This window comes from Rhinoraja longicauda, chromosome 33 (assembly GCF_053455715.1).
Source record: "Rhinoraja longicauda isolate Sanriku21f chromosome 33, sRhiLon1.1, whole genome shotgun sequence".
Taxonomy (NCBI): Eukaryota; Metazoa; Chordata; class Chondrichthyes; order Rajiformes; family Arhynchobatidae; genus Rhinoraja; species Rhinoraja longicauda.
In genome coordinates, this window is record NC_135985.1 from 6,108,230 (window position 1) to 6,135,042 (window position 26,813).

General features: G+C 40.2%; 2 protein-coding genes across 4 annotated transcripts in view; one reads left to right on the forward strand and one right to left on the reverse strand.

Annotated features, from left to right (window-relative positions):
- Window positions 1–14,345, reverse strand: part of LOC144608923 (protein FAM227B-like) — a 144,000-nt gene extending 129,655 nt beyond the window's left edge. The window contains exons 1-5 of the mRNA XM_078427170.1: window positions 14,320–14,345; window positions 11,509–11,562; window positions 8,587–8,839; window positions 6,089–6,144; window positions 272–316 (exon numbers count right to left, since the gene is read on the reverse strand). Of these exons, the coding sequence (XP_078283296.1) occupies window positions 272–316; window positions 6,089–6,144; window positions 8,587–8,839; window positions 11,509–11,559 (405 nt within the window). The 5' untranslated portion in view covers window positions 11,560–11,562; window positions 14,320–14,345. The remainder of the gene's footprint in view (window positions 1–271; window positions 317–6,088; window positions 6,145–8,586; window positions 8,840–11,508; window positions 11,563–14,319) is intronic.
- On the forward strand, window positions 14,253–20,457 carry dtwd1 (DTW motif tRNA-uridine aminocarboxypropyltransferase 1). Of its 3 annotated transcripts, none has more exons than XM_078427112.1 (5): window positions 14,253–14,389; window positions 15,781–16,094; window positions 17,612–17,755; window positions 18,297–18,603; window positions 19,499–20,457. In XM_078427112.1, the coding sequence occupies exons 2-5, from the start codon at window positions 15,807–15,809 to the stop codon at window positions 19,729–19,731; spliced, it is 972 nt and encodes a 323-aa protein (XP_078283238.1). In that variant the 5' UTR covers window positions 14,253–14,389; window positions 15,781–15,806; the 3' UTR covers window positions 19,732–20,457. The 3 variants fall into 3 exon arrangements, with proteins under 3 accessions (XP_078283238.1, XP_078283237.1, XP_078283239.1); XM_078427111.1 differs by having other exon boundaries at window positions 14,259–14,389; window positions 15,806–16,094; XM_078427113.1 differs by having other exon boundaries at window positions 14,285–14,407.
- The last annotated feature ends 6,356 nt before the right edge of the window (window positions 20,458–26,813 follow it).

The following is a 26,813-nucleotide window of genomic DNA, read 5'->3' on the forward strand; positions in this document are numbered from 1 at the left end:
ATTGCATCACACTCTTGACTTGATCCTTGTAGATGGGGGACAGGGTTTATGGACTTAGGAGATAAGTTGTAGGAAGGAACAGCAGATGCTGATTTAAGATAGACACAAAACGCTGGAGTCACTCAGCTGGACTGGCAGTCTCTCTGGAGAGAAGGAATGGGTGACTTTTCGGGTAGGGACCTTTCTTCAGCCAATATTCTTAAAAGTATATATAAGTTAAATATGTTTGGCAGCAATATTTAAAAAAATCATATCACACTACATGTCCTACCTCCACATTCAAGATCCTCTGTGCACGATCGGGTTGTTTTGAAAGCTATTAAAGGTAAAACAAGGTAATCAATCATCATTTCTTAATTATGTAATGATCTACATTTTTTAACAAGAAAATACATTTAGGTCTATTAAATTCTCAATTTAGGAATTAGGCAAAATATTAATGTTCTTCTTAGTTTGTAGCCACTAATGATACTATCAAAATATTTGAGAGAAATAGTTGCAGAGCTGGATTTGGCCAGACATCTTGTGATTACACGATAAGAAAGATGATGTGGTTTTTAAATTATTACAAAACCAAGCAAAAAACCTGTATTTTGAAACTTGGCCTTCAAGACCTAAAGTTGCTCAAAATCCCTCTAAGGTAATCTTCGGTCTCCTTCGTTGAAAAACACCAGCCATGCTTCAGTCACTTTAAGAGTCACTGCAAGGGGCCTAGAAAAATGACACATTGAAAGTATTTTTACACAGACGGTGGTGAGTGCGTGAGACGAAGTGATGGTAGAGGGACAAACAATAGTGGTGTTTAAAAGGTTATAGGCAGGCGCATGGATATGCTGTGAATGGACGGGTACAAAATCATATGTAGATAGACACATACAGGCATGTCGCTGAAGTGCTGTTCCTGTGCTAGACTTTTCTATGTTCTGTGTTCCATGAATGCAGGCACCAATATGCCCCACTGCATTGATTATTTAACGTTTCGGTGCAATTTGGCATGGCCTTGTTCACAAAATAAACATTTCGCCCCCAATTTGTGTTATCTTTTAAAAAAAAATATTTTGGCCGAGTAGCTGCTATGATGGTCAGCGAAAGATAAGATATTGTGTATCGTTACTGATGAATGGGCAAGTGGAATTGTGTTTGCCCATTTGCTCTCAATTGAATGGAATTTTACAGGTCCTGCTGGCTTTCCTCTTCCTCTGTGAGGATGTGCAACAGGCAGACCATTACGTATCTTGTCCTTGATTATGCTGGTGGCCTTGATGAGGCAACGTGAAGTGTAGATAGTCGATGGAAGGGAGGTTGGTTTGCGTGGTGGTCTGGGCTACATCCACCTGTCAAGTGCCAGTCAGCTTCGTAAGACGCATACACATACCCCGCTATACATTGACGGCGCCGAAGTAGAAATGGTTGAAAGCTTCAAGTTCCTAGGAGTAAATATCATCAGCAACTTGTCCTTGACTAGCCAATCGAAGCAATGGCCAAGAATCCTTCGAAAGCTTAAAAAGTTCGACATGCCCCCAGCACCTCTTACTAAATGCTACAGATGTAGACAGCGTTTAACCATGCATTACAGTATGGTTTGGGAACAGCTCCATCCAAGACTGTAAGAAATTGCAGAGCAATTGTGGATGTAGCCCAGACCACCACGCAAACCAACGTCCCTTCCATCGACTATCTACACTTCACGTTGCCTCGTCAAGACCACCAGCATAATCAAGGACAAGTCTCACCCTGGTCACTCCCTCTTCTCCCCTCTCCCATCACGTAAGAAGTAGAGAAGTGTAAAAATGCATACCTCCAAATTTAGGGACAGTTTCTTCCCAGCTGTTATCATCAACTAGAGAGCGATCCTGACCCACTATCCACCTCATTGGAGACCCTCGGACCATCTTTAATCGGATTTTACTGGACTTTATCTTGCACTAAATGATATTCCTTTTATCCTGTACCTGTGCACTGTAGACAGCTTGATTGCAGTCATGCATAGTCTTTCCATTGACTGAATAGCATACAACAAAAAGCTTTTCACTGTACCTTGGTACACGAGACAATAAACTAAACTAAACTAAATAGCATATAAGTAAATAACTGCAGATGCTGGTACAAATCGATTTATTCACAAAATGCTGAAGTAACTCAGCAGGTCAGGCAGCATCTCGGGTGAGAAGGAATGGGTGACGTTTCGGGTCGAGACCCTTCTTCAGTCTGAAAAAGGGTCTCGACCCGAAACGTCACCCATTCCTTCTCTCCCGAGATGCTGCCTGACCTGCTGAGTTACTCCAGCATTTTGTGAATAAACTAAATGGCGTTTCACCATACCAGTGGTTTATTCTATTAGATTGCATGGGCCCCCACATACATCTTGTCTGCACAGATTATGTATCATAGACAAAGGTCATGTCATTAGAGAACAGAACTTGACACCTCGAGGCAACGCTTTGGTAGCTGAAGTGCAGATGCATGAAGGAATGCCACTGAATACAGATATGACTATTTTAATGTTACTAGGCAGTGAACTGCATAACACACCAGGGGTACAGTAACAAATCTACTTGACAGTGAGAGAAAATGTGAACCTTTTGGTGGCACCACTTAGTCATCAAGTCATGCAGCAAGTCCTTCAGCACAACATATCCATGCTGACCATCAACTACCTACATACATTAATCCGATTCACTGGCACTTGGTCTGTAGCCTTCTTTGCCTTGGATACTTCTTAAATGTTGTTAGAGCACTTTTTTTCACACCACCTGCTCAGTGCATTCCTGATTCCAACTATCCCTTTGGAAAAAGAAACTCTTCAACTCCACTGTAAATCTCTTCCCCCTTAACCAAAATCGATTTCTTCCAGTTTTGACAACTATTATGAGGAAATGTCTCTTCATATCTATCCTGTTTGACTTCCTGTTAATTTTATGCATCTCAGTCATGCCTCCTCCTCAGCCTCCTTCTCTCCAAGGCAAACAAACCTGGCCTATTATGTCTCTAATCATAAATGAAATGTTTAATTGCTGGTAACATCCTGGTGAGCCTTCTCCAACAGTTCATCCACAGTGCATTAATGCACTATGTTTGGAATGCATGGAACATTGCAGCATGAGCAAGCCTCTAATTCTACTGAAGTCTTGTTTTCACTGCACCTGATACACTCTGACAAGAGAAGATATTGTATAGTCAGCTCTTTTGAATAGAAGATAACACTGGACAAGTATGTCAATACATAAAGATTCATAGCTAGATTGATCCTTGCCTGTCTGTGATTGTGGCTGTGGCAGGTGACAGGTTTTATTGACGATGTCTCATATATTATTCCTCACTGAGGTGCAGTTAGGAGTCAGTCCATGACGACCTCACTTGGAGGAGGCCTTTTAATGAGAAATTTCTGCCCCTCCTCCCCACGCCTCTTTTCGCATCTTGCCTTACTCTGTGTACTCTGTGGACAGAAGGGTCTATGACTCTAAGTTATGAACTCAAGGCATTCAGCACCTAGTACATCACTCCCTGTGGACTTCACAAACTCCAGAAATCCCCAAGCACTCACAGGACCAGTAGAAATCAATTTGCAGCTCACCCACAAGTTCACGATAACTTTAATTTGAATTATCTGTTCTTTGAATTCAACAGATAATTGCATTGCATAACTTTGTATTGAATAATCTATTTAGACATAAACGAATGAGAGAAGGCTTCAGTTTGAAGTGCTAACGACCGATATGGCTGTACTGGTGTCAAAGGGGCAATGGATAGCATCATTACCACACCTCTAGAAAGCATCAATTACACATACGCTCATTTTCTTGCCATAAGATTAGCATTCAATACTGCTCAAAATTGCTATGGATCATAACAATATAAGAAATAAGAGAGCAAATCATCCCTCCAATCTGCCCACTATACGATAAGATTATGACCATTTCCCTGACTTTATGTGATCCCTTGACTCCCGTACAGACCAAAAATCTGTCTATCTTGGCTTTAACATGTTTAACAAAAGCTTTCACAACTGTAAGATACAGAATTTCAAAGATTCATGGACCTCAGTGAAGACATTCCTCCTCATCTCCATGTCAAATGGACAATCACTTACTTTGAAAGGACAGCCCCTGGTTCCAGATTCCCCCTTTGAAAGGAAACATCTTCTCCGAGTCTTACATGTTCTAATAAGATCACCATTTGTTGTTCTTAACTCTCAGTAGCCTTGGCACAATCTGCTCAATCTTTCAGAAAAACAACATTCTCACCTTCTCTAAAGTTCTGGAATGGAATCCACCTGGACCTGGAGACAGGTCACCTCTTAGTGCAACGCCTTCTTCATTACAGATAAATTTGATTATAATGATTTTGGCAGTTCCTTGTTACTGATCAGGTCAAGTCAAATCAAGTTGAGTTTATTATCAATATGCACAAGTATGGTGAGGTATAGGTACAATGAAAATCATGCTTGCAGCAGCATCACAAGCACATAGACTATACAACACACAAAACATACATGACACAAGGCAGTGAAAAGAAAGACTGCAAAAACATTAGTGTCAAGATACCATTGGAAAACGAGTCCATGGTAGTGAACAAGGTGGTCCATAATGTTCCATTTTGCTGCTCTGGGTTTACGATTGTGCAGGTCGGTTCAAGATCCTGTTGATTGCAGGAAAGTAGCTGTTCCTGAACCTGATGGTGTGGGACCTCAGGCTTCTGTGCCTTTTGCAGCAAGAAGAGGGCACAGCCCGGATGGTGGTGTTCCTTGATCAGAGATGTCGCCTTTGACCCAGAGCCTCATGTCAATGCTTTCAATGGAAGGGAAGCTGTGCCCATGATGGACTGGGCTGACTTCACCACACTCTCCAGCCTCTTGAATTCTCGTGTCTTGGAATTGCCGTTCCAGGCCATGATATAACCAGTCAGGATACTTTCTACAGACCGTCCATAGAACTCTGTTAGATCATTCGGTGACATGCCGAATCTCTTTACACTTCAAAGAAAACAGAGGAGCTGGCATACTTTTTTTGTGATTGCATCAATTTGCTGGGGCCAGGTTTAGTCATCCGAAATATTAACTTCCAGGAACTTGAAACGGCTCTCTTCATCACTGACTAACCAATGAAAACTGGCACATGGTGTCCTGACTTCCTTATTCTATAGTAAATGATTAGTTTCATGGCTTATTGATGTTGGGTAAGAGGCTGTTTACTGGGCACCATTCAACCAGATGATCTATCACTCTCTTCTAATTAGTAGAGAAATACCCTTTTGTTCTTTGAATAATTCTATGGGGTCCTCCCAAGCTACACAAGAAGACAGATAAGTGCTTAGTTTCATTTGGAAGACCCATGATCAATATCACAATAGTACTTCTGAATGGACATCCAAGGGATAAAGTTTTTTTTGCAGAGAATGGCTGATTTCTAAAATGGGCTGCCAGAGGAGGTGGTGGAATCAGATAGTTACTACATTTAAGAGGCATTTTTACAGACATTTTAAGAGGCAAGTCAAGGAAGGATCCCACCTTAACGCAGGGAAATTGGATTAGTGTAGAGGGTCAGCATGGACATGATGGGCTGAAGGGATTTCTTCTATGTTGTATGGCTTTCTGACTCTAATCTGCTCTGCAGTGGGACTTGAACCCATAACTTCTGACCAAGCTTGATAGCAAGTTTTTAGAGATGGCCATACCAATTTAACATTAATCACCCTAATGGAAAAGTCCCCCACACAGCAGGTATATTCCTCAGGGCAGCATCGTATATCAGAGTTTGAATTAATTAGCTGATGAATCATTTTCACGCACAATTAAAAGTCTGAAATAAATGAGATGCTTAGATATCATGCATTAATGTCTAGTTGACTGGATAATAAAAATATTAACAGTGGGAATTACTTTGGTGATTTTCTTACAGTGAAGCGATAACATTGGCAGTCATACCACAGACAGTCTCTATCAAAGGTACACCAAATGACTGGAGAAATCTAAAAGAAATGGATCCCCAAATTACTGGGATTTCTTCATGCAGTTGTATAACGTTCAGAAACACCAAAACTCTTCAGTAAAGCATTAGCAAAGCAATAAACATCACTGCAAGGATTTTACCTTTCTACTGGGATGTGTTAGTAATGCATCAGAGTCCTGCATTTGTGAAATGAATGCTGAAACAAATAATATGATTTTAATATTCATGCCAAAATGAATAAACTTTTACAAACTGCAAATCATATAGATAACATTTTAAAAGAGTCATTTTACATTATACGATCTATGATCACAATTCTGAAGTATTTCATACCTAATTAATTACAGTGGCCAATTCATGTATACTAGGCCCCAACAAAGAACAAATAAGATGACTGTCCAATTTAACAATTTTCCCTCCCTAGTGAAACAAGCCAACTTATCAAGGATACCAGAACTTCCAGCATTTGCTTGAATAATAGCATGAAATAATTCACATCCAGCTGGAGAAGATTGGTCTAAAGTCTTAACTGATGATGACATATTTGGTATGGCAAAAATCTTGTGTTGCTCTGAAGGGTTAGTTCAGATTATGTGCTTAATTTCTGGATTTGATTTGAAACTATAAACTCCTAGGTAAGTGTGCCAACAACTAAGCCAGATGGACCTTTAAGAATAGTTGCACATTCCCAATAAGGGCCCATTCTAGAAGAAAACATGGATCAAATTTATAACCACAACAAAGTACCACTACTTTTTCATCTCACTTCTATTTTGAGCAAAGCTTCGTGTCAAATGGCAGTCATTCCAGAAAATATATTCATTTTTTTAATGACACTGGCTCACATGTTTGGTTCCTATAATCTATTTCCAAACAGCCCAAGCTGGTTATAATTTTCACGCTTGACATTGAGTACAATTACTGAAAAAGCAACTAAGTTTACACGTAATGAGATATTGTATTACCTCTAAACCTTTTTTTATATAATTCCAGCTCCCAAATCTGCCTAAACTCACCGTGATACAAACCCAAAATGACAGCCATCATCGACGAAAGCAAAATATTGGCCTGCCATGGTTAAAATGAACATCTTGAGCAACCCCATCAGTAAAAATGCAAAATTGTAGCATTTTTCTTCAATTGCTGCAAACATATATATCGGTACTTTCTAATTGATAAAATTACTGTAAAGGAGGGCACACTTCTTTCATCCTACCCAGTTATTCCATACACCTTCTTCTCCCAAATTTCCTCTCACAACCCAACAAATATTTCTTGCTGTTGATTTATTCACTAATTTAGACCATGTGTATGGGGGCACTGTGGCAGTCTATGGATTGTAGCTGCCTCACGATTTTGGTGTGGTATTGCACACCTTCCATGTGATCTTTGGATTCCCTCCAGGTACTCCAGTTGCCTCTCAAACCCCAAAGATGTACTGATAATTGGTCGGTCGATCAATGGCTCCAATTACTCCAGATTCCTATTGTAGGTGCCTGGTTGGAATAGCTTGGGACATTAATGGATATGTGTGAAAAAGGAAAAAGTTGCAAGGGAAATAGGATTGCTCCAAGAACCAGCATTGTTGGTGGACTAAATAGTTCCATTCTATATCCTAAGTACTCATGCAGATGCCTGATCTCCCATGACCAGTGACAACCATTCCCTCAAGCATCAATTAGATATGTTGGAATTTATTACAGATGGACAGATTTTGTTTTAATGCAATTTTTTGAAAAAAGTTTTGTTTTTTTCAGCCTGCAGCAATACAGAAATCTCCATGTTAGTTGTGTCAGATGGGCGCCAGGATTTCATGGGTGACATGGGAATTGCTCAACTACATGAAACTGCCTAGTTTTCGGGAGCAAAAGCTGCTCTTCTATTCATAATGTCACCGCTGGATTTCTTAAAAGACCCATCATTGCCTCCCACCTCGACACCATGCTTGCTGATTTGGAGTAGATGCAACATACCCAAAAATCACCGCTGTAACTTTGCTTGCTTCAACTCCACCTCATCTGCTGTTTAAATCATCTGTGTCCTAACTGCCTTCCTTTTTTATCAACCGTGTACAACGAAGGAATTTCTCTACCATCCCTCAACTCTGAAGGATCCCAACCCGAAACATCACCTGTCCATTTGCGGCACAGAAGTTGCCTGTAGCACTTTATGTTTTGCTTCCAAGATTACAACATCTGCAGTTCCTAGTGCCATAATTCAACCTACCCCATTGTCTTTAACCTAGGTTGATCTGCAGTTTTCCCCTACTAAACGCCGTCAAAACAACAGCTAACGTCTGCCTCAGGCTGTTCTTCTGACCCATGTTCTTATGAACACTCTGCTTTGCTCCACTATAGGTGGAGGAGCCTTCAGCAACCTAGGTCCTACTCACAGGAATACCTTCCCCAAAGCCTTCAATTGTTCCCCCACACTTTCCTCTTAAAACCCATGTCCAAGACAAATGTTCTGTTTTCAGTTTCTCTCCCATGACTTTTTTTAAAAGTCTCTGTTTTTCTTTTCCCCTTCTCGTGTTTCTGTGAATCACATTGGGATGTTTTCTCTTCCTTAAAAAAGTACAATATAAATGGATTGTATTTGTTGGAAATGCACTATTTTATAAAAGTCACAAGCCAATTACTCTCTGATGGTAGATAGAAGAGATGTTCTTTGTTCTTGTATTTCCTGGGCTCATCTGGCAGGATTTTTGAAGAATATTTTCCTAAGCGTGATCTAAACTCATTGATTTTTTGTCCCATGTCAGTGAGAAACTCCATCCGAAAAGGTGCATTTTCATAAACATATTGTGACACTGATTCATATGAAACTAATATGTCAGGCTGAGTTTGCATATTAAACTCATCTTCATCAGGCAGCATCTCTGGCCAATTAGTCTGCAACATAAAAAAAGTCAAATCAGTTTACGTATCTTCAAATGCATACTTCATTATTTTTATATAAAGGCTCATGTTGAATTAGAAATTAACATGATTGATTTTTGGCAGAATTTGCATGAAAATATTGTCTCCAATGTTTAAATGATTTATAATTATAATTTTAATGTTTTTTTTCTGTTGGCACAATATTAATTACATCATCTTTCCAAATTTTTAAGCTATTTTTGGCACCCTCAGTCTTAATCTTTTTCTTAGTCAATCCCTCCATATCGAGAATGACTTAACCACTAAATTGGAACATTTCACAAAATGGAAACATGATGCACAAAAACAAACTTCAGTAAATCAAGATGCAGTTCTGAGGATCCAAGTCCAATCCAAGTCACGACAATTATGATTTATAAACATTATTAGACACATTCATAACTTAGCCTCCAACCATCTGGTCCAAAGGCAACACCATAGGATCTCACTAGATTTGCCATGATGCAATGAATTTATAGCTCCTTGCTTTATGGCTACATAATATGTTCCAGATAACAAAAAGCCTTAAGAGCAGTGTACCGTAGGAAATGTGAACTTACATCGAACTTATTGCACCTGTGTATATTATTTCACTGCAATTGCCTGTTATGTATTCCATATTTGAAACATATTCTGTTTAAAAAAAACGTAACCACATAAATGAGAATCTGCAGCAACGAAAAGGATACTGCTACTTCTCTGGAAATGTTAGAAGGAACTTGGCGATCATCCTTAATTATGCATTTACTTCAAGCCTGGTATGTACTATCTAATTGCAGTATGCAGGGACATGCAAGATAGTTTTCATCTACAACATTACACTATCTCCTTTCAAAATGCGCTCAAAATGAAAAAGTTCAATTTCTAGGAAATTGAAAAAGAGAAGGCACACTGCATTTAAGCATTTAAACATTATTGGGATATATAAACCATGCGTGGCGCTTATATTAATAACTAAAAATCCACTCTTTCACACCACTATGATCTAATAATAGCAGCAATTAAAGCCAATGGTGAGCTACGTATCAGATAAAAGTCTGGAGAAAGGTATATTACCTAGATACCATTTATTTCTACTAAACAAAATTGATTAATTAAAAAAAGAGTTCACTAAGGTTCCAAATTCAGTCTCCAAAATCATTCATTAAAATAACCATGTTTTTTGTTAAAGTTAAAAATGTAACGCTGAGAGATATAGATCTTAATAAAGACATTATAATACTTGCTTAATTGCTGGGGCTGCTGGATCTACTTTATTTACTGTGGGCATATCATCGTAACAACTTGTTATTTGCAACGAGTAAATACCAAAGTCTTCCTAGCTTGTTAATCTGTGTACAACGAGATACACTCCCAACCCGAAACGTTGCCGATCCATTCCCTCCACAGATGCTGCCTGACCCGCTGAGATTCTCCAGCACGTATTGTGTTGCTTTACAAAGCAAATGATGCATTATGAGAATTTAGAATTTGGAGGACAATGAGTTCAGAATTTAGCCTGCTGGAACCAATAACACTTGAAAATTTCAGTTTAGTGACCATGTGCCATAAATCCTAGAACCTTAAAATAAGAAACATAAATTTGATTCACAAGAGACTGTAGATGCTGGAATCTTGAGCTAAAAATACTAAGTGCTGCAGGAACTCAGCGGGCCAGGCAATCTCTATGGAGGGAATAGATAGGCAGTGATTATTTTCACTGTACCTCAGTACACGTGACAATAAACTAAACTCAAACTCAGAGTCTGAAGAAAGGCCCTATGCCGAAATGTTGCCTGTCCATTCTCTCCTCAAATGCTGCCTGATCCTCCGAATGCATCTATAGTACTGTGTTCTTAACAAGAATTTAAGATCAGCTAAAATACTTCCCAATTATGCTTTTGATCAACAGACGTGATAAAGTTACATAGTGTATCATGATAAACCCTCTTGAATAAAGCCTGTAATATTGTCTTTTGGCAATACTACTACTTATAAGAAAGGGTTCAGTAGTAGACAGAAGGAAAGAAAGGTTTGGGATCAACAAGTTTTTAATTGCACTCTATATTCATTGAGGAATTTCAATTTAATAAAGATTTTAATTTTTTGGTTTTGGTACATCTGATAATAAAAAACTTTTGACTAAAGGTAAAATTAAAGCAGCATATTTAAAAACATGCAGAGACCAGAAATGCGGATCTGTCATTCAGACACAAAGTGAGGACAAATTGTGCAATGTGAGCTGCTACAGTGTTCTGCTGTGAGGCAAGGAACGAGTAGGGGTGTGGTGGCAGCAAAATCTACAATGTATATTTAAAAGCTAAAGTGAATCTGATCGTGGCTGAAGATAGGCACAAAAAGCTGGAGTAACTCAGTAGGACAGGCAGCATCCATGGAGAGAAGGAATGGGTGGCATTTGAGTGGAGACCCTTCTTCAGTCATGGTTGAGGCAGAAGACAGATGAGCTTCTAGGATCAAGGATTGGAATTGCTGCAAATGGCAATTGAGCATCTGAACAAAATATTAGAAACTACAGGAAAGGAACAGGAAGATGTTTGGAATGGGTAACTATGAGGCGCAACAGCAATACAGGTCTAATAGATTCAACTTGACTTATTCTATGTTTACATTTCTCAAATCTGAAGTAGTGTAAAGCCACTTACCACACTTTGAAATTTCAAAAATTCTTCAAATGTTTTGGGCAGTTCTTCCATTTTCTGTAAATATTTACAATAAGGAGATGTTAAAAGCAGGAAGAATATTTCATGTTATAGCAAATAAGAATGACTTATCTTCTACATAAATTATACATTAAAATGAATTCAATTTAAAGTGTTTTTTTTCAATATTTCAGTACATTTAGGGAAAACAAATTAAAATTCAAGATAGCATTTACTGCATGAGACATTCCTTAACCATAACTTATACAGATTTAGATAAGAAAGTGTAACTTTTTAACTTTTGAAACTGTATATGGATCAGTGTATTAGCGTAGTCATTAAAATTTCAATATCACCTCATCATAGATAGTATGCGCTGAATTATAAGAATGTAAGAAATAGAAGAAAGAATAGGCTAATCAGCCCCTCTGCTTCTCTTGGCCCGTGACTGATCTTTTATTTCTGTCTGACTTTACTGTAAATCAACACAATATATTTTGATCACCTTAACATCCAAAAGCCTCGCAGTGCCAGAAAGAGAGTTCAATCCTGACTAGGGGGGCTGTCTGTACGGAGTTTGTACGTTCTCCCTGTGACCGCATGGATTTCCTCCGGGTGCTCTGGTTTCCTCCCACATTCCAAAGATGTACAGGTTTGTAGATTAATTGGCCCTCTGCAAGATTGTCCCTTGTATGTAGGGGATGGATGTGAAAGTGGAATAGCATAAAAGTGGTGTGAACAGGTGATAGATGGTCACCCTGGACTCAGCCGAGCGAGAGAAAGAGTGCGTTTTATTGTCACGTCCTGAAACGGAACAATGAAATTCTTACTTGCAGCAGCTGTAGATATGTAAACATATTACTTTGTAAAACCCATAATAAAAAACAAAAAAGTTCAGTATATATACAAAACAAACAGATAAATAAATAGACAATTGTAGTGCAAAGTCAAAAATAACGTCTCCAAGTCTATACAGTTCGAAGTCCATTTCCCTTCGGGCCGAAGAGATGTTTTGATCCTTTATCTCTAAAGTAAATAAAATAAATTAATATTAAGTTTTAGATTCCAGGGTTCAAGTGTTCCAGTCCATTCCCTCTGCAGATGCTGCCTCACATGCTGTGCTGAGTAACTCCAGCGCTTTGTTTCTTTTTGTATCATATAGTGCTTTTTATAGCTACCCCCATAATATACTTCAAGCCGAACAACTGCGCTGAGGGCCGGATCCCGCCCGGTAGGCCTAACCCGCCCCCACAGACCTCCCAGGAGGCTGCGGAAAAGCCAGCCGGGGCCGGATGGAGCCTCGACGGCAGTGGTGAACCTCGGCAGCAGTGGGGCCTCGGCAGCGGTGAAGCGGCAGCAGTGGTGGGGCCTCGGCAGTGGTGAAGCCTCGGGTATGCAAGCAAAGAATTTCACTGTGCCTGTGACAATAAAGTATTCCATTCTATACTATACTATAATATACCATACCACACTATTATATACTATCGTATACTATACTATACTGCACTATTATATACCATACTATGATACACTATATTATATTATAGTATACTATACTATTATACACTACACTAAAATATACTATTATATACTATTATACACTATACTAGACTATACTGTTATATACGGTGCTATATACTAGTATAGACTGTGCTATATACTAGTATATAATATACGATAATATACCTTGCTATTAATATACTGTACTTTTCTATTATAAACTATACTATGGTTTGGGCCCAACGGGTCCACTTGGTCTAGTATCCTATATTATTATAATGTGTTATTATATCCTATACTATTATATACTATACAAAATAATATACTATTATATCCTATACTATTATATACTACACAAAATAATGTGCTGTTATATCCTATACTATTATATACTATACAAAATAATGTGCTATTATATCATATACTATTATATACTACACAAAATAATGTACTATTATACCCTATACTATACAAAATAATGTACTATTATATCCTATACTATTATGTACTATACAAAATAATGTGCTATTATATCCTATACTATTATATACTATACAAAATAATGTGCTATTATATCCTATACTATTATATACTATACAAAATAATGTACTATTATACCCTATACTATTATATATTATACAAAATAATGTACTATTATATCCTATACTATTATATACTATACAAAATAATGTACTATTATATCCTATACTATTATATACTATACAAAATAATGTGCTATTATATCCTATACTATTATATACTATACAAAAGAATGTGCTATTATATCCTATACTATTATATACTATACAAAAGAATGTGCTCTTATATCATATACTATACAAAATAATGTACTATTATATCCTATACTATTATATACTATACTGTACTATTGTATACTGTGGGTATCACACAATGCTGGAGTAACTCAGCAGGTCAGGCAGCATCTTGGAGAGAGGGAATGGGTGACGTTTCGGGTCGAGACCCTTCTTCAGACTGATGATATTATATACTGTACTATAACAATGCTAAAAATAAGTTTTGCTGGCCTGATACGAAAGCAAACAATGAAAGCAAGCACACGAGCAATCCCCTGTGTCCAGGGGCGCCTCTCACCGCTGCCGGCGCTGCTTCGTGTCACTGCGGCGGCTCCGTTGCTAGGCAGGCAGCCCCTAGCAACAAGCCGCTTCCGTCTTCCCCGCCCTCCATCTCCGTCCCCCCCGCCGCCATCTCCGTCCCCCCCGCCGCCATCTCCGTCCCCACAACAATCGTTCCGCCCGCCCCAGGAAAGCCAATGCCCAATGCATTGCTCGTCACCTGCAGGAAGAGTTGGGACCGCTCCGTGTGGATCCGCGGCGGCTGCCAATGTAGTCAAGAGAACACTGCGGTAAACTGAAATATCAAAGTAATCGCAACTTGATCTCCAACAAAGCCGTGCTTTGCGTTCTCGGGAAGGCCCGTGCCTGGCGCAGGATTCAATGAAGGGAGATCTACGTTGGGTTTCGTTCATTTCATGTTACATTTAGCAGCTTACATCAATTTAAAAAACTATCATCGTGATAGTGGGTGACAGAATAACAGTAGATATCATATACTATCTGTCAACGTGTGGTAGCTTGTACTGAAGTTGCAACATACAGTGTAATTTGCTGTAATAATAGTCCATTTAAAGGTAAAATACAAAGTGCACTTTTCATCTTACCCTTAGATGAACTATTATAATAAATTACACTACTTGGTGCAAATTCAACACAAGCTACAGCAGGCTAACACTTCGTACTTTGTGTTTTGCTCAAGATTCCAGCAACTGCACTTCCTTGTATCTCCATCTCAAGGTTTTGGGCTTGACTGCAGATATTTACAAGAAACAACTGCAGGTATACTTTCTGCAGGCCATCAGGCTTCTGAACTCATAAACACATTTCAAATCATATATGTTGATTATTTTTAATATTGTCTTTTTTACCTATTTTTAATATTGTCTTTTTACCTTACTAATGTCACTTTTTATCTTATTTATCCTTGGAATATTACTGCTGAGGTGACCCGTTGTCTTGTCAAATATATTTCATTGTACCGTTGACCCTGTGCCAACCTACATATGACAAATAAAATGTATTATTATTATTATTTTCACTGAAATATGCCACCTCATCTATTGGTGTGAAAGAGATTAGAAACATAGAAAATAGGTGCAGGAATAGATCGTTTGGCCCCTCGAGCCAGCACCGCTATTCAATATGGTCATGGCTGCTCATCCAAAATCAGTACCCTATTCCTGCTTTCTTCCCACATCCTTTGATTCTATTAGCCCTAAGAGTTACATCTAACTCGGTCTTGAATACAGATTCTTGGTTTTAGGTTCTTCCTTGGGGTCCAGGTGACTTGCTTTCATCACATTCCCAGGGAAATTCAACAGATGAAATGTTCCATGTCATGACTGCCACACACATGGAGTTTGCGATAATGAAAAGGGTGGGGAGGTGAACTGTGTGAGAAGTACTGTGGTATTCTGTTCACACTCATTCTCCTGCAACTTGAAGGAACATTTCTAAAGATGCTTTTGGATTAGATACCAGGGAACGATAAACATTTGTGCCAAATTTCACAAGAAAGAAGTGCATTGGAACAATTGGCTATTTAACTCCTCGTATCTTTTTCAACGTTATTTAAGTCCACCATTCTTACCTCTAAACTAAACTAAATTCAAGTGGATATTTGTTCATGTTTAAATTCATAGGTGCTTGAACAATGTTATGTTTCTTTTTTGAATTCCAGAAATAAATCCTTCCCCATTTCCCAGGATGTCAGTAAACTTGGAAAATACCAGAAGTATTAAAGGAGAACTTCACACTGATGCAAAGAAAAATGAAAAACCTGAAAGGCCGAGCCTACAATTAAGTGAAGTCGACGAACAAGGAGGCTCTGATTTTTTTAAGGATTTGAAACTGGCTTCTCAGACCGTGTTAGAAACAGCCCAACAAAAGGGGCGATCGAAATGTCCAAAGTGCCAGAGTTCGAGGATGTTTTATTGTTATTCATGTTTCCTTCTGGTTGATGGTGTCAACTCTGATAAAATACCTCAGGTTAAGGTCAGTAATGGAAATTCAATGCCAATTATTGTGCATAAGTGGTTTGATAGTCCAACCTTTTGTTTAATGGATTAACAACCGGAGTTTTGGACCGCTAATCCAGATCCATTCAACAGCTGGGGGATCTAGGTTTGAATAATTAAAAGTTTATAATATTATTCTTGGTAATGGTAACTGTATCACTACCAGATGTCCTCACCCTGTTTGGTCTCACTCAGGCTCCACACCCACAAGGCTCAAGATAATAAAAATATGGTCTGGTCAATATGGTTTGGTGTACTGATTCAAATGTTCATAACCTTGTTGAATTTTTCAATTCCTCGTCAGTAAATTGTCCAAACATTGCACTTTACCCTGTAATACCATTTTTATTCGGGTCTGAAGAAATGTCCCGACCCGAAACATCACCTATCCATTTTCTCCAGAAACGCTGCCTGACCTGCTGAGTTACTCCAGCACTTTGTGTCTTTTTTTTGTAAACCTGGATCTGCATTTCCTTGTTTCTACATTTCACTGCTCCACTACGAAATATCCTCAAGGTATGTCTACTTTGAAGAACTCCTAAAGTCCGAAGAAGGTCCCGACACCAAAACGTCATCTATCCATGTTTTCCAGAGATGCTGTCTCTGCTGAGTTACTCCAGCACTCTGAGTTTTTTGTAAACTAGCAACTGCAGTTTCTTGTTTCCACTTCTAACACTTTTATAGATGCTTAAAATAGATGACAAGGAACAGTAAACTTTTGCCACAAGAAATAAATATCTGAAGAATTTTCCCAAGCTGAAGAAGGGTCTCGACCTGAATCGTCACCCATTCCTTCTCTCCTGAGATGCTGCCTGACCTGCTGAGTTACTCCAGCATTTTGTGAATAAATTCCCAACTTGAAACATCGTCTATGAATTCCCTCTACAGATGCTGCCTGACTCACTGAGTTCCTTCAGTAGTTAGTGTTTTGCTCAAGATTCCAGCACCCGCAGTTTCTGGTATCTGCATTGGAACAGTTGGGCTGTTTATCCCATCAAATCTTGTTCAACATCATTCAAGTCCACCGTTCATGTTTTTAATTACAGGGCTTACACTGATCTTGGCCACCTTGTTCCCTGTTCATGCAGTGGTGAGTCACAGCTGAAACTAATTCTCCAAATTAAAAACACTTATATACAACATATGTCCAGCAGGCAAGCACACACTCGACCAAACCTTGAGCACATAATCTTAACGGCACTCTGGAAAGTTGACATTTAGCTTTCCCAGAAGTGACCTTGCAAAATATCTAATTCCAAGTCATTATGAGCTTAAACCAACTCGAGATGGAGCCCCACCCATATCCTAGAAAGACATTCCTTGTAATTCTGTTTTGCTTTAACACAGAGCTTCAACTTACTGATAGAATTTGCTATCATATTTCCCTAAACATTTACTTTGTGGGATAAAATTCTACGTGTACTTCTTGTTCTTTCTAATTTATGTTTTGTTAATTCAATTCTTAAAAAAGGTTAATATATTTTCCATTTCTAGCTTCCTCTGAAGATTGATATTATCAAACATCCCAATGAGACTGATGGCAAAAGTACTGCTGTACATGCAAAACTGTTGGCCCAAGATGATGTTAATATTTACACATATCCATGCATGCCGGAATACAAGGATAAAAGCAATGAAGTGAGTTATCGAAAAGTAGCTGCTAATTATCTAAGGTCACATGCTATGTTTACTGTTCACCTCCCTGTTTTAGCTTGATGTCTCATTCCGTTTTCTTATATGATTATTGTTGAACCTTCGCAACAGGATAATAAGTGATATTAGAATGTAGAAGAGGAAGGTGGTGAATCTGTGCAATTCATTTGCCACAGGCAGAGGTGGAAGCCAAATCCTTGGGTATTTTTAAAGCAGAGATTGATAAGTTCTTGATTAGTAAGGGTGTCAAGGGTTACAGAAAATAGGTAGGAGAATGAGATTGAGAACAAAAAATAGATCAAATAAATGGCAGAGCAGATTTGATGGGCCGAATGGTCTAATTATGCTCTTATGTCATATTTATGGTCTTGTTGAATTAAAATAGTCTAGTCTTAAGTCAGCCCAACCTCCCGATAGGAAATTCCATACAAGAATAACTAGAAATCTGAAAACTTATTACGGAATGGTTTGTTTTATCATCTTTTGTTGCCTTGTACCCTTTACTTAATTCCTGCCTTTGCCTTAGGTTGCAGTGGTGTTCCCTGGTCCAACGTCTATTGCTCTCGATGATCTTCCAAAGTACTTATCTACCATTGCTGGCAAGAATCCTGATCCAGCAAAAACGTCCAAAAATGCCCTCAGTCATGAGAGCATTACATGCGCAGGTCCAGCATTTAAACGTGCAAAATATGACCATAATCAACAGATTTTGGATGACGAGAATCCAGCAAAAGAGCAGATGGAGACACATCCGACCCCACTAAAACGAGTGATATTTATAGATAGTACATGGAATCAAACAAACAAAATAATCACTGATGAACGTCTACAAGGTACTGTGCATCTTAATAGTGGTGGATTTTGCTTTTGATTTTAAAATGTTTTCCAAAGAGGATCACCAAACATTCTGAGTCAGTAACTAACAAATAAATATATGAGGGAAACACAAAGCGCTGGATGAACTCAGCGGGTCAGGCAGCACTGTGAAGGGAATGGACAGGCAACGTTTTGGGTCAAGACCCTTCTACCGAGAAGAGCATAGAACATAGACAAGAACATAGTGCAGACACAAGTGCAGGAGTAACTCAGGCAGAATCTCTGAAGAACATGGATAGGTGAAGTTACGATTCCGAAGAAGTGTCCCGACCCAAAACTTCACCTATCCATGATCTCCAGTGACCCACTGAGTTACTCCAGCACTTTGTGTCTTTTAAAAAAAATAAAACACCCTTCCGTGTCTTCAAAGTTCCCCCAGCAATGTGTCGTTTTTGTAAACTAACATCTGCAGTTCCTGGTATCGACATAGAACAGTGCAGCATAGGAACAAACTCTTCGGCTCACAGTGTCCCTGACAACCTTGATGCCAAGATAAACTAATCTCGTCTGCTTACGCATGATCCATATCCCTCCACTCCCTGCATATGAAGGTGCCAATCTGAAAGCCTCTTAAATGCCACAATCATATCTGCCTCCACCATCACCTCCGGCAGAACTTTCCAGCACCCACCACACCTCTATGCAAAGAAAACCAGCCCCGCACATCTCCTTTGAAGTTTGTCCTCACTTTACAGCTTTGCCCTTCAGCCTTTGATATTTCCACCCTAAATAGTAGGTTATTTATTTTCTGTGAAGTTTTGATATGTATGATGTAGTATCATTAAGAATGTAAATGAACTGTTGGCTGTTTTCAGAAAATATAAACATTATCTCTTGCCTTTCTCTCTGCAGAATTGCTTCACGTTGAGCTAAGATCACAAAAGACACATTTCTGGCGAAAGCAGAAAGGAAAACCAGACACCTACCTCGCGACGATCGAGGCCATTTACTATTTTCTTGTTGATTATCATAGACTGCTTTTAAAAGAGAACTACAATGGTGAATATGACAATCTACTTTTTTTCTATTCGTTTATGCACAAATTAATCAACAAAGCTAAATATGCAGCTGGCAAACTGAACTAAACAATTATCGGGAAAGTGGTGAACATTCTGTCAATTGACATTTCAGAGAATTTATAGATTCCATTTTCAAGCATTTCATAGCAACGTTTAGAACTTGTACAGTCGGTTTAAATGTAATTCTCTGAATATAAAATTGTAAATTCATTATTTTTATTTTGGTCAGTGTAGGGTGATGAAAAATTTAGTTAAAATATACTGTCAGTCAGTCAGTCAGTCATGGCCTTTCATAGAAACATAGAAAATGGGTGTGGAGGAGGCCATTGGGACCTTCGAGCCAGCACTGCCATTCATTGTGATCATAGAAACATAGAAAATAGGTGCAGGAGTAGGCCATTCGGCCCTTTGAGCCTGCACCGCCATTCAATATGATCATGGCTGATCATCCAACTCAGTATCCTGTACCTGCCTTCTCTCCTTATCCCCTGATCCCTTTAGCCGCAAGGGCCACATCTAACTCCCTCTTAAATATAGCCAATGAACTGGCCTCAACTATCTTCTGTGGCAGAGAATTCCACAGATTTACCACTCTGTGTGAAAAAAAAAAATCTCATCTTGGTCCTAAAAGACTTCCCCCTTATCCTTAAACTGTGACCCCTTGTTCTGGACTTCCCCAACATCAGGAACAATCTTCCTGCATCTAGCCTGTCCAACCCCTTAAGAATTTTGTAAGTTTCTATAAGATCCCCCCTCAATCTTCTAAATTCCAGCGAGTACAAGCCGAGTCTATCCAGTCTTTCTTCATATGAAAGTCCTGCCATCCCAGGAATCAATCTGGTGAACCTTCTCTGTACTCCCTCTATGGCAAGAATGTCTTTCCTCAGATTAGGAGACCAAAACTGTACGCAATACTCCAGGTGTGGTCTCACCAATGCCCTGTACAACTGCAGCAGAACCTCCCTGCTCCTATACTCAAATCCCCTCGCTATGAATGCCAACATACCATTCGCTTTCTTCACTGCCTGCTGCACCTGCATGCCTACTTTCAATGACTGGTGTACCACGACACCCAGGTCTCGTTGCATCTCCCCTTTTCCGAATCGGCCACCATTCAGATAATAGTCTGCTTTCCTGTTCTTGCCACCAAAGTGGTAACCTCACATTTATCCACGTTATACTGCATCTGCCATGCATTTGCCCACTCACCTAACCTATCCAAGTCACCTTGCAGCCTCCTAGCATCCTCCTCACAGCTAACACTGCCCCCCAGCTTCGTGTCATCCGCAAACTTGGAGATGTTGCATTCAATTCCCTCGTCCAAATCATTAATATATATTGTAAATAGCTGGGGTCCCAGCACTAAGCCTTGCGGTACCCCACTAGTCACTGCCTGCCATTCTGAAAAGGACCCGTTTATTCCTACTCTTTGCTTCCTGTCTGCCAGCCAGTTCTCTATCCACATCAATACTGAACCCACAATACCATGTGCTTTAAGTTTGATCATGGCTGATCATGTACAATCAGTAACCTGTGCCTGCCTTCTCCCCATATCCCTTGATTCCACTATCCCCTAGATCTCAATCTAACTCTCTTTTAAATTCATCCAGTGAATTGGCCTCCACTGCCTTCTGTGGCAGAGAATACCACAAATTCACAACTCTCTCGGTGAAAACATTTTTTTTCACCTCAGTTTTAAATGGCCTCCCCTTTATTCTTAGACTGTGGCCCCCTGGTTCTGGACTTCCCCAACATTGGGAATATTTTTCCTGCATCTCGCATTACATTATCCCATATTTTCAATATATTTTCCGTAGAGGCAGCAGGTAACATGAAATATAGGTCTACCACAGATTTTCCAGCAACAGGTGGTCCTGCACCTTCTTTAATCCGGACAAAATTACAAGAGTTCACTTAAAATCCTCCCCGGGAAGTTCCCCCAAAATATGGCTTTAAGGCCAGGTGAGGCAGCCAATCTCTACCTTATCGAGGCTTCCGCAGAAAATTGGCGGGTTCAATTTTCCCCGGTGGCCAGTGCTCTGGAACTCTGGCCCGGCTGGAGCTCACAGATCTGTTCCCTTAGCCGACTTTGCAAGCTGGTATCTCGACGGCCTAGGCGGACAGTTGGACTCTCTGCGGCCTTAGGCCAGTTCCGTTGGACTCCTCTCGGAGGCCGTGACCTCTGTTGGTCCAGCAAAACGGATAATCCCGAAAGCCTCTGGAACCGAGGGTGCTGAAAAACTGGCGGTGGACCTACAGCTGCCATCTCCTGACCTCTTTCATTAAGTTTGCAGTAAAGTAAAGCAACCATGCTTGTGTTACCATGACTTTCTTGAACAATCACAGTTTGGGTATAGAAAGGAATTCCAATGGAGGTTTTCAAACACAGTACGATTTCAGGATTGATTGGTAACATAATATTAAATACTAACAAAATCTATAAACAATTAAAATCAACTCTCAAAATGTAGAATCAAGAAATCACAGACGCTGGTTAATACACAAAAGTACCCAAGGTGCTGGAGTAACTCGGTAAGTCAGACAGCATCTGATCTGAAGACGGGTCTTGACTCGAAACGTCACTCATCCATGTTCTCTAGAGTCTGAACAAGGGTCTCAACCTGAATCGTCACCTATCCATGTTCTCCAGAGATGCTGCCTGACCCACTGAGCACTTTGTGTCCTTTTGAATATCAGCCCTCTCAGAAAAAAGGATCAGCAAGTGAATATACAGGTATTCAAATTCAGATTAGAGTTACTTTTTATAGCTTGCCATTAAGAATAGACTTTCACGGTAGTCCCCAAATTAATCCAGGTGCCATCTGTGATAGCAATCATAGACAAAGCAGTTGGTTTTAACCAGTGCCTCAAACTAGTAAATGTACAAACTAGCCAACCAGTTGAGGCTGTGGTCATTGATGTACTGTTTCAATACAACAATAGAAATTTTCTTTTTGTCAGACCTGAGAAAGACTTGGCTGTACCAAAATAAATGTTTTTGTAACTTTGAATTGTGCCTTTTTGTATTTATTACAAACAAGTTACAAGGTTGAGGGTTGCCAGCGATTAGAGGTGAGGAAACTTCAGTGGTTGTAAAGCTAATTTGAAATCCTTGGGTTTGTTTTCCTTGGAGCACAGGAGGCTGATATGGATCTGATAGTGATATATAAAATTATGAGGAGCATATTTAGAGAGTTTAGAAATACAGTGTGGAAACACTGTATTCAGCCCACTGAGTACATGCCGACCGTACACTAGTTCTATGTTATCTCACTTTTGCATCCTACATACTAAGGGCAATTTACAGAAGCCAATTAACCTACAAACCTGCATGTCTTTGGAGTGTGGGAGGAAACCAGCGCATCTGGACAAAACCCACACGGTCACAAGGAGAATGTACAGACTCTGCACAGACAGCACCCACAGTCAGGATCGAACCCGGCTCTATGGGTTCGCTGCGCGGCAGCAGCTCTACCGTTGCACCACTGTAGACAGTAATAGAGGACATTCTCCCATGTCACATACTGAAGGACAAAGGCTTGGGATAAGCCTTTATTGTGCCATTTCAGACTTGTCTGCATTTGGTTTCATTCAATATTTGCAAACATTTACTGCCAGGCTATCCATGTAGAACATAGAACAGCACAGCCCATTCAACATGTAGTCTTCCACTCTGTTAACCCCATCTCCAAGTTTGAACTCTGCAAATTTGGGGATTTTACTCTGCACTCCCATATTCCAAGTAATTTAAAGATATCAAAAGATATATCTCAGCGGTAAATATCGAGGAACTACTGTTTACCAGCCTCCAGTTTAAAAAAACTAACTGTTTACCATGACTCTGCTTTCTGTCCATGAGCCAATTTCTTTTATCCTTGTTGCCACTGGTCTGCTTTGCGTTAGGACCACCAAACTCGTCTGTTAAGATTGTGTTGCAAGTTATGGCCATAGGTCCCATCGTATTCTTCTCTCTGGAGCATTTTACTTGAGCAAACTACAATTATTAGAGGGTGTGGAGCTAAACCAGGCCCGGTCGTGCCGCGATATTTTCCATGATTCTACAGATGTTTATCTCAATTTTTCAAAATGTTACCTCTCACTAGCAGAGTGGAGTAGAAGCCAAATGTAGAACTAATTACCCACAGTGATACACCGCTTGCCAGAGTCTCCAGACAAACATTACTCACACTGTGCAAGTTTTATGTCAACATCTGAAATTTATCTTCTCAACCTCGTTTTCCTGTCATGACAACCTTTAGTGTCATGACAACCTTTAGTGCTTGGCAAATGGTCATAGAACAGTCCAGCAGAGAAGCAGGCCCTTCGGCCCACAATGCCTGTGCCCAACATGTTGCCAAGACCAACTCTAACCTGCCTGCACATAACCCCTTTCCTCTTTTCATACAATGGGTGGTGGAGATACGGAACAAGCTGCCGGAGGAAGTAGTTGAGCTAGGTACCAAAATAATGTTGAAAAAATATTTAGACAAGTACATGGACTAGATAGGTTTAGAGGGATATGGACGAAAGACAGGCAGGTGGTACTAGTGTATACAAGGCATTTTGATCGATGTGGGCAAGTTGGGCCAAAGGGTCTGTTTCCACGCTGCAGTAATCCATGGCTCTTAATACGGCCTAATCCAGGCATAATTCTGCTAGACCTCCTCTGCACCCTTTCCAAAGCCGCTCCCTCCTATGTAAATAGGGTAACCAGAACTGCACGCAATACTCCCAAGTGCAGATTACCCAAAGTCCTAAAAAGCTGCACTGTGACTCTTATACTCAATGGCCTGACCAATGAAGATAAGGATACCATATGCTGCATTGACTACGCTAACTATTTCTATTGCCTGGAGTTATGGACTTGGACCCCAAGATCCCTCTGCACATCATTACTGTTAAAGGTCATGCAATTAATTATATATTTTACCCTTGGCTGCCTGTGGCTAATGAACATGAACTTAAGTCATGCGGCCTAATGCGCACAATGGGGGCTATGGGCCAAATGCAGGCAAGTGGGACTAGTCCAATGTGCCAATTTGGTTGGTGAGGGCAGGTGAGCAGAAGGGCATGTTTCTGACTCAAAGGTAAAACACGGACTATTGCAATGAAGAACACAAAAAATAAGTATTAAACCAACTATGTTTACACAACAGCAGAGCGCACTTAAACTCAAGGAAGTAGCCTCAGAAATAGTGGATGCATTAGTGATAATTTTTCAAAACTCTTTAGATTCTGGAGTAGTTCCTGAGGACTGGAGGGTAGCTAATGTAACCCCACTTTTTAAAAAGGGAGGGAGAGAGAAAACGGGGAATTATAGACCAGTTAGCCTAACATCAGTAGTGGGGAAAATGCTAGAGTCAGTTATTAAAGATGTGATAGCATCACATTTGGAAAGTGGTGAAATCATCGGACAAAGTCAGCATGGATTTACCAAAGGCAAATCATGTCTGACGAATCTTATAGAATTTTTCGAGGATGTAACTACTAGAGTGGATAAGGGAGAACCAGTCGATGTGTTATATCTGGACTTTCAGAAGGCCTTCGACAAGATCCCACATAGGAGATTGGTGTACAAGCTTAAAGCACACGGTATTGAGGGTTCAGTTTTGAGGTGGATAGAAAATTGGTTGGCGGGCAGGAAGCAAAGAGTAGGAATAAACGGGTTCTTTTCGGAATGGCAGGCAGTGACTAGTGGGGTACCGCAAGGCTCAGTGCTGGGACCCCAGTTATTTACAGTGTATATTAATGATTTGGACGAGGGAATTGAATGCAACATCTCTAAGTTTGCGGATGACACGAAGCTGGGTGGCAGTGTTAGCTGCGAGGAGGATGCTAGGAGGCTGCAGAGTGACTTGGATAGATTAGGCGAGTGGGCAAATGCATGGCAGATGCAATATAATGTGGATAAATGTGAGGTTATCCACTTTGGCGGCAAGAACAGGAAAGCAGAGTATTACCTGAATGGTGACCGATTGGGAGAAGGGGAGATGCAACGTGACCTGGGTGTCATGGTGCACCAGTCATTGAAAGCAAGCATGCAGGTGCAGCAGGTAGTGAAGAAAGTGAATGGTATGTTAGCATTCATAGCAAGAGGATTTGAGTTTAGGAGCAGGGAGGTTCTGCTGCAGTTGTACAGGGCCTTGGTGAGACCGCACCTGGAGTATTGTGTGCAGTTTTGGTCTCCTAACCTGAGGAAAGACGTTCTTGCCTTAGAGGGAGTACAGAGAAGGTTCACCAGATTGATCCCTGGGATGGCGGGACTTTCATATGAGGAAAGACTGGATAGACTGGGCTTGTACTCGCTGGAATTTAGAAGACTGAGGGGGGATCTTATAGAAACATATAAAATTCTTAAGGGGTTGGAGAGGCTAGATGCGGGAAGATTGTTCCCGATGTTGGGGGAGTCCAGAACCAGGGGTCACAGCTTAAGGATAAGGGGGAAGTCTTTTAGGACCGAGATGAGAAAACATTTCTTCACACAGAGAGTGGTGAGTCTGTGGAATTCTCTGCCACAGAAGGTAGTTGAGGCCAGTTCATTGGCTATATTTAAGAGGGAGTTAGATGTGGCCCTTTTTGCTAAAGGGATCAGGGGGTATGGAGAGAAGGCAGGTACAGGCTACTGAGCTGGATGATCAGCCATGATCATATTGAATGGCAGGCTCGAAGGGCCGAATGGCCTACTCCTGCGCCTATTTTCTGTTTCTATGTTTCATGTTCTCTTCAGCATCAATTAAAAACATCTTTTACAGCACCACATTAAAATGTTTATTCTTAATCCATGAAATTTTACGTCAAAATTCAGTATAAAATGACGTACAACGCAGCAGATGATTAGATATTACACAATATTATTGCTAGCCTATTAATTTAATTACCAGCCAAACAAGTGCTGGATGAACTCAATGGGTCAGGCAGCGTTTTAGTTTAGATACAGCGCAGACACAGGCCCTTCGGCCCACCGAGTCCGCACCGACCTGCGATCGCTGCACACTAACACTATTCTACACATGAGGGATAATTTTCAATTTTACCAAAGCCAACTAACCTACAAACCTGTACATCTTTGGAGTGTGGGAGGAAACCGGATCACCTGGAGAAAACCCCCGCAGCTCACGGGGAGAACGTGCAAACTCCATACAGACAGC

Excerpts from the sequence above, each read along its gene's own strand:
- dtwd1 (XM_078427111.1), top strand. The coding sequence starts at position 14,304 with ATGCATTGCTCGTCACCTGCAGGAAGAGTTGGGACCGCTCCGTGTGGA. Across the intron at positions 17,756-18,296 it reads ACAAGGATAAAAGCAATGAA|GTTGCAGTGGTGTTCCCTGG; the intron begins GTGAGTTATCGA and ends CCTTTGCCTTAG. Across the intron at positions 18,604-19,498 it reads CACTGATGAACGTCTACAAG|AATTGCTTCACGTTGAGCTA; the intron begins GTACTGTGCATC and ends TTCTCTCTGCAG.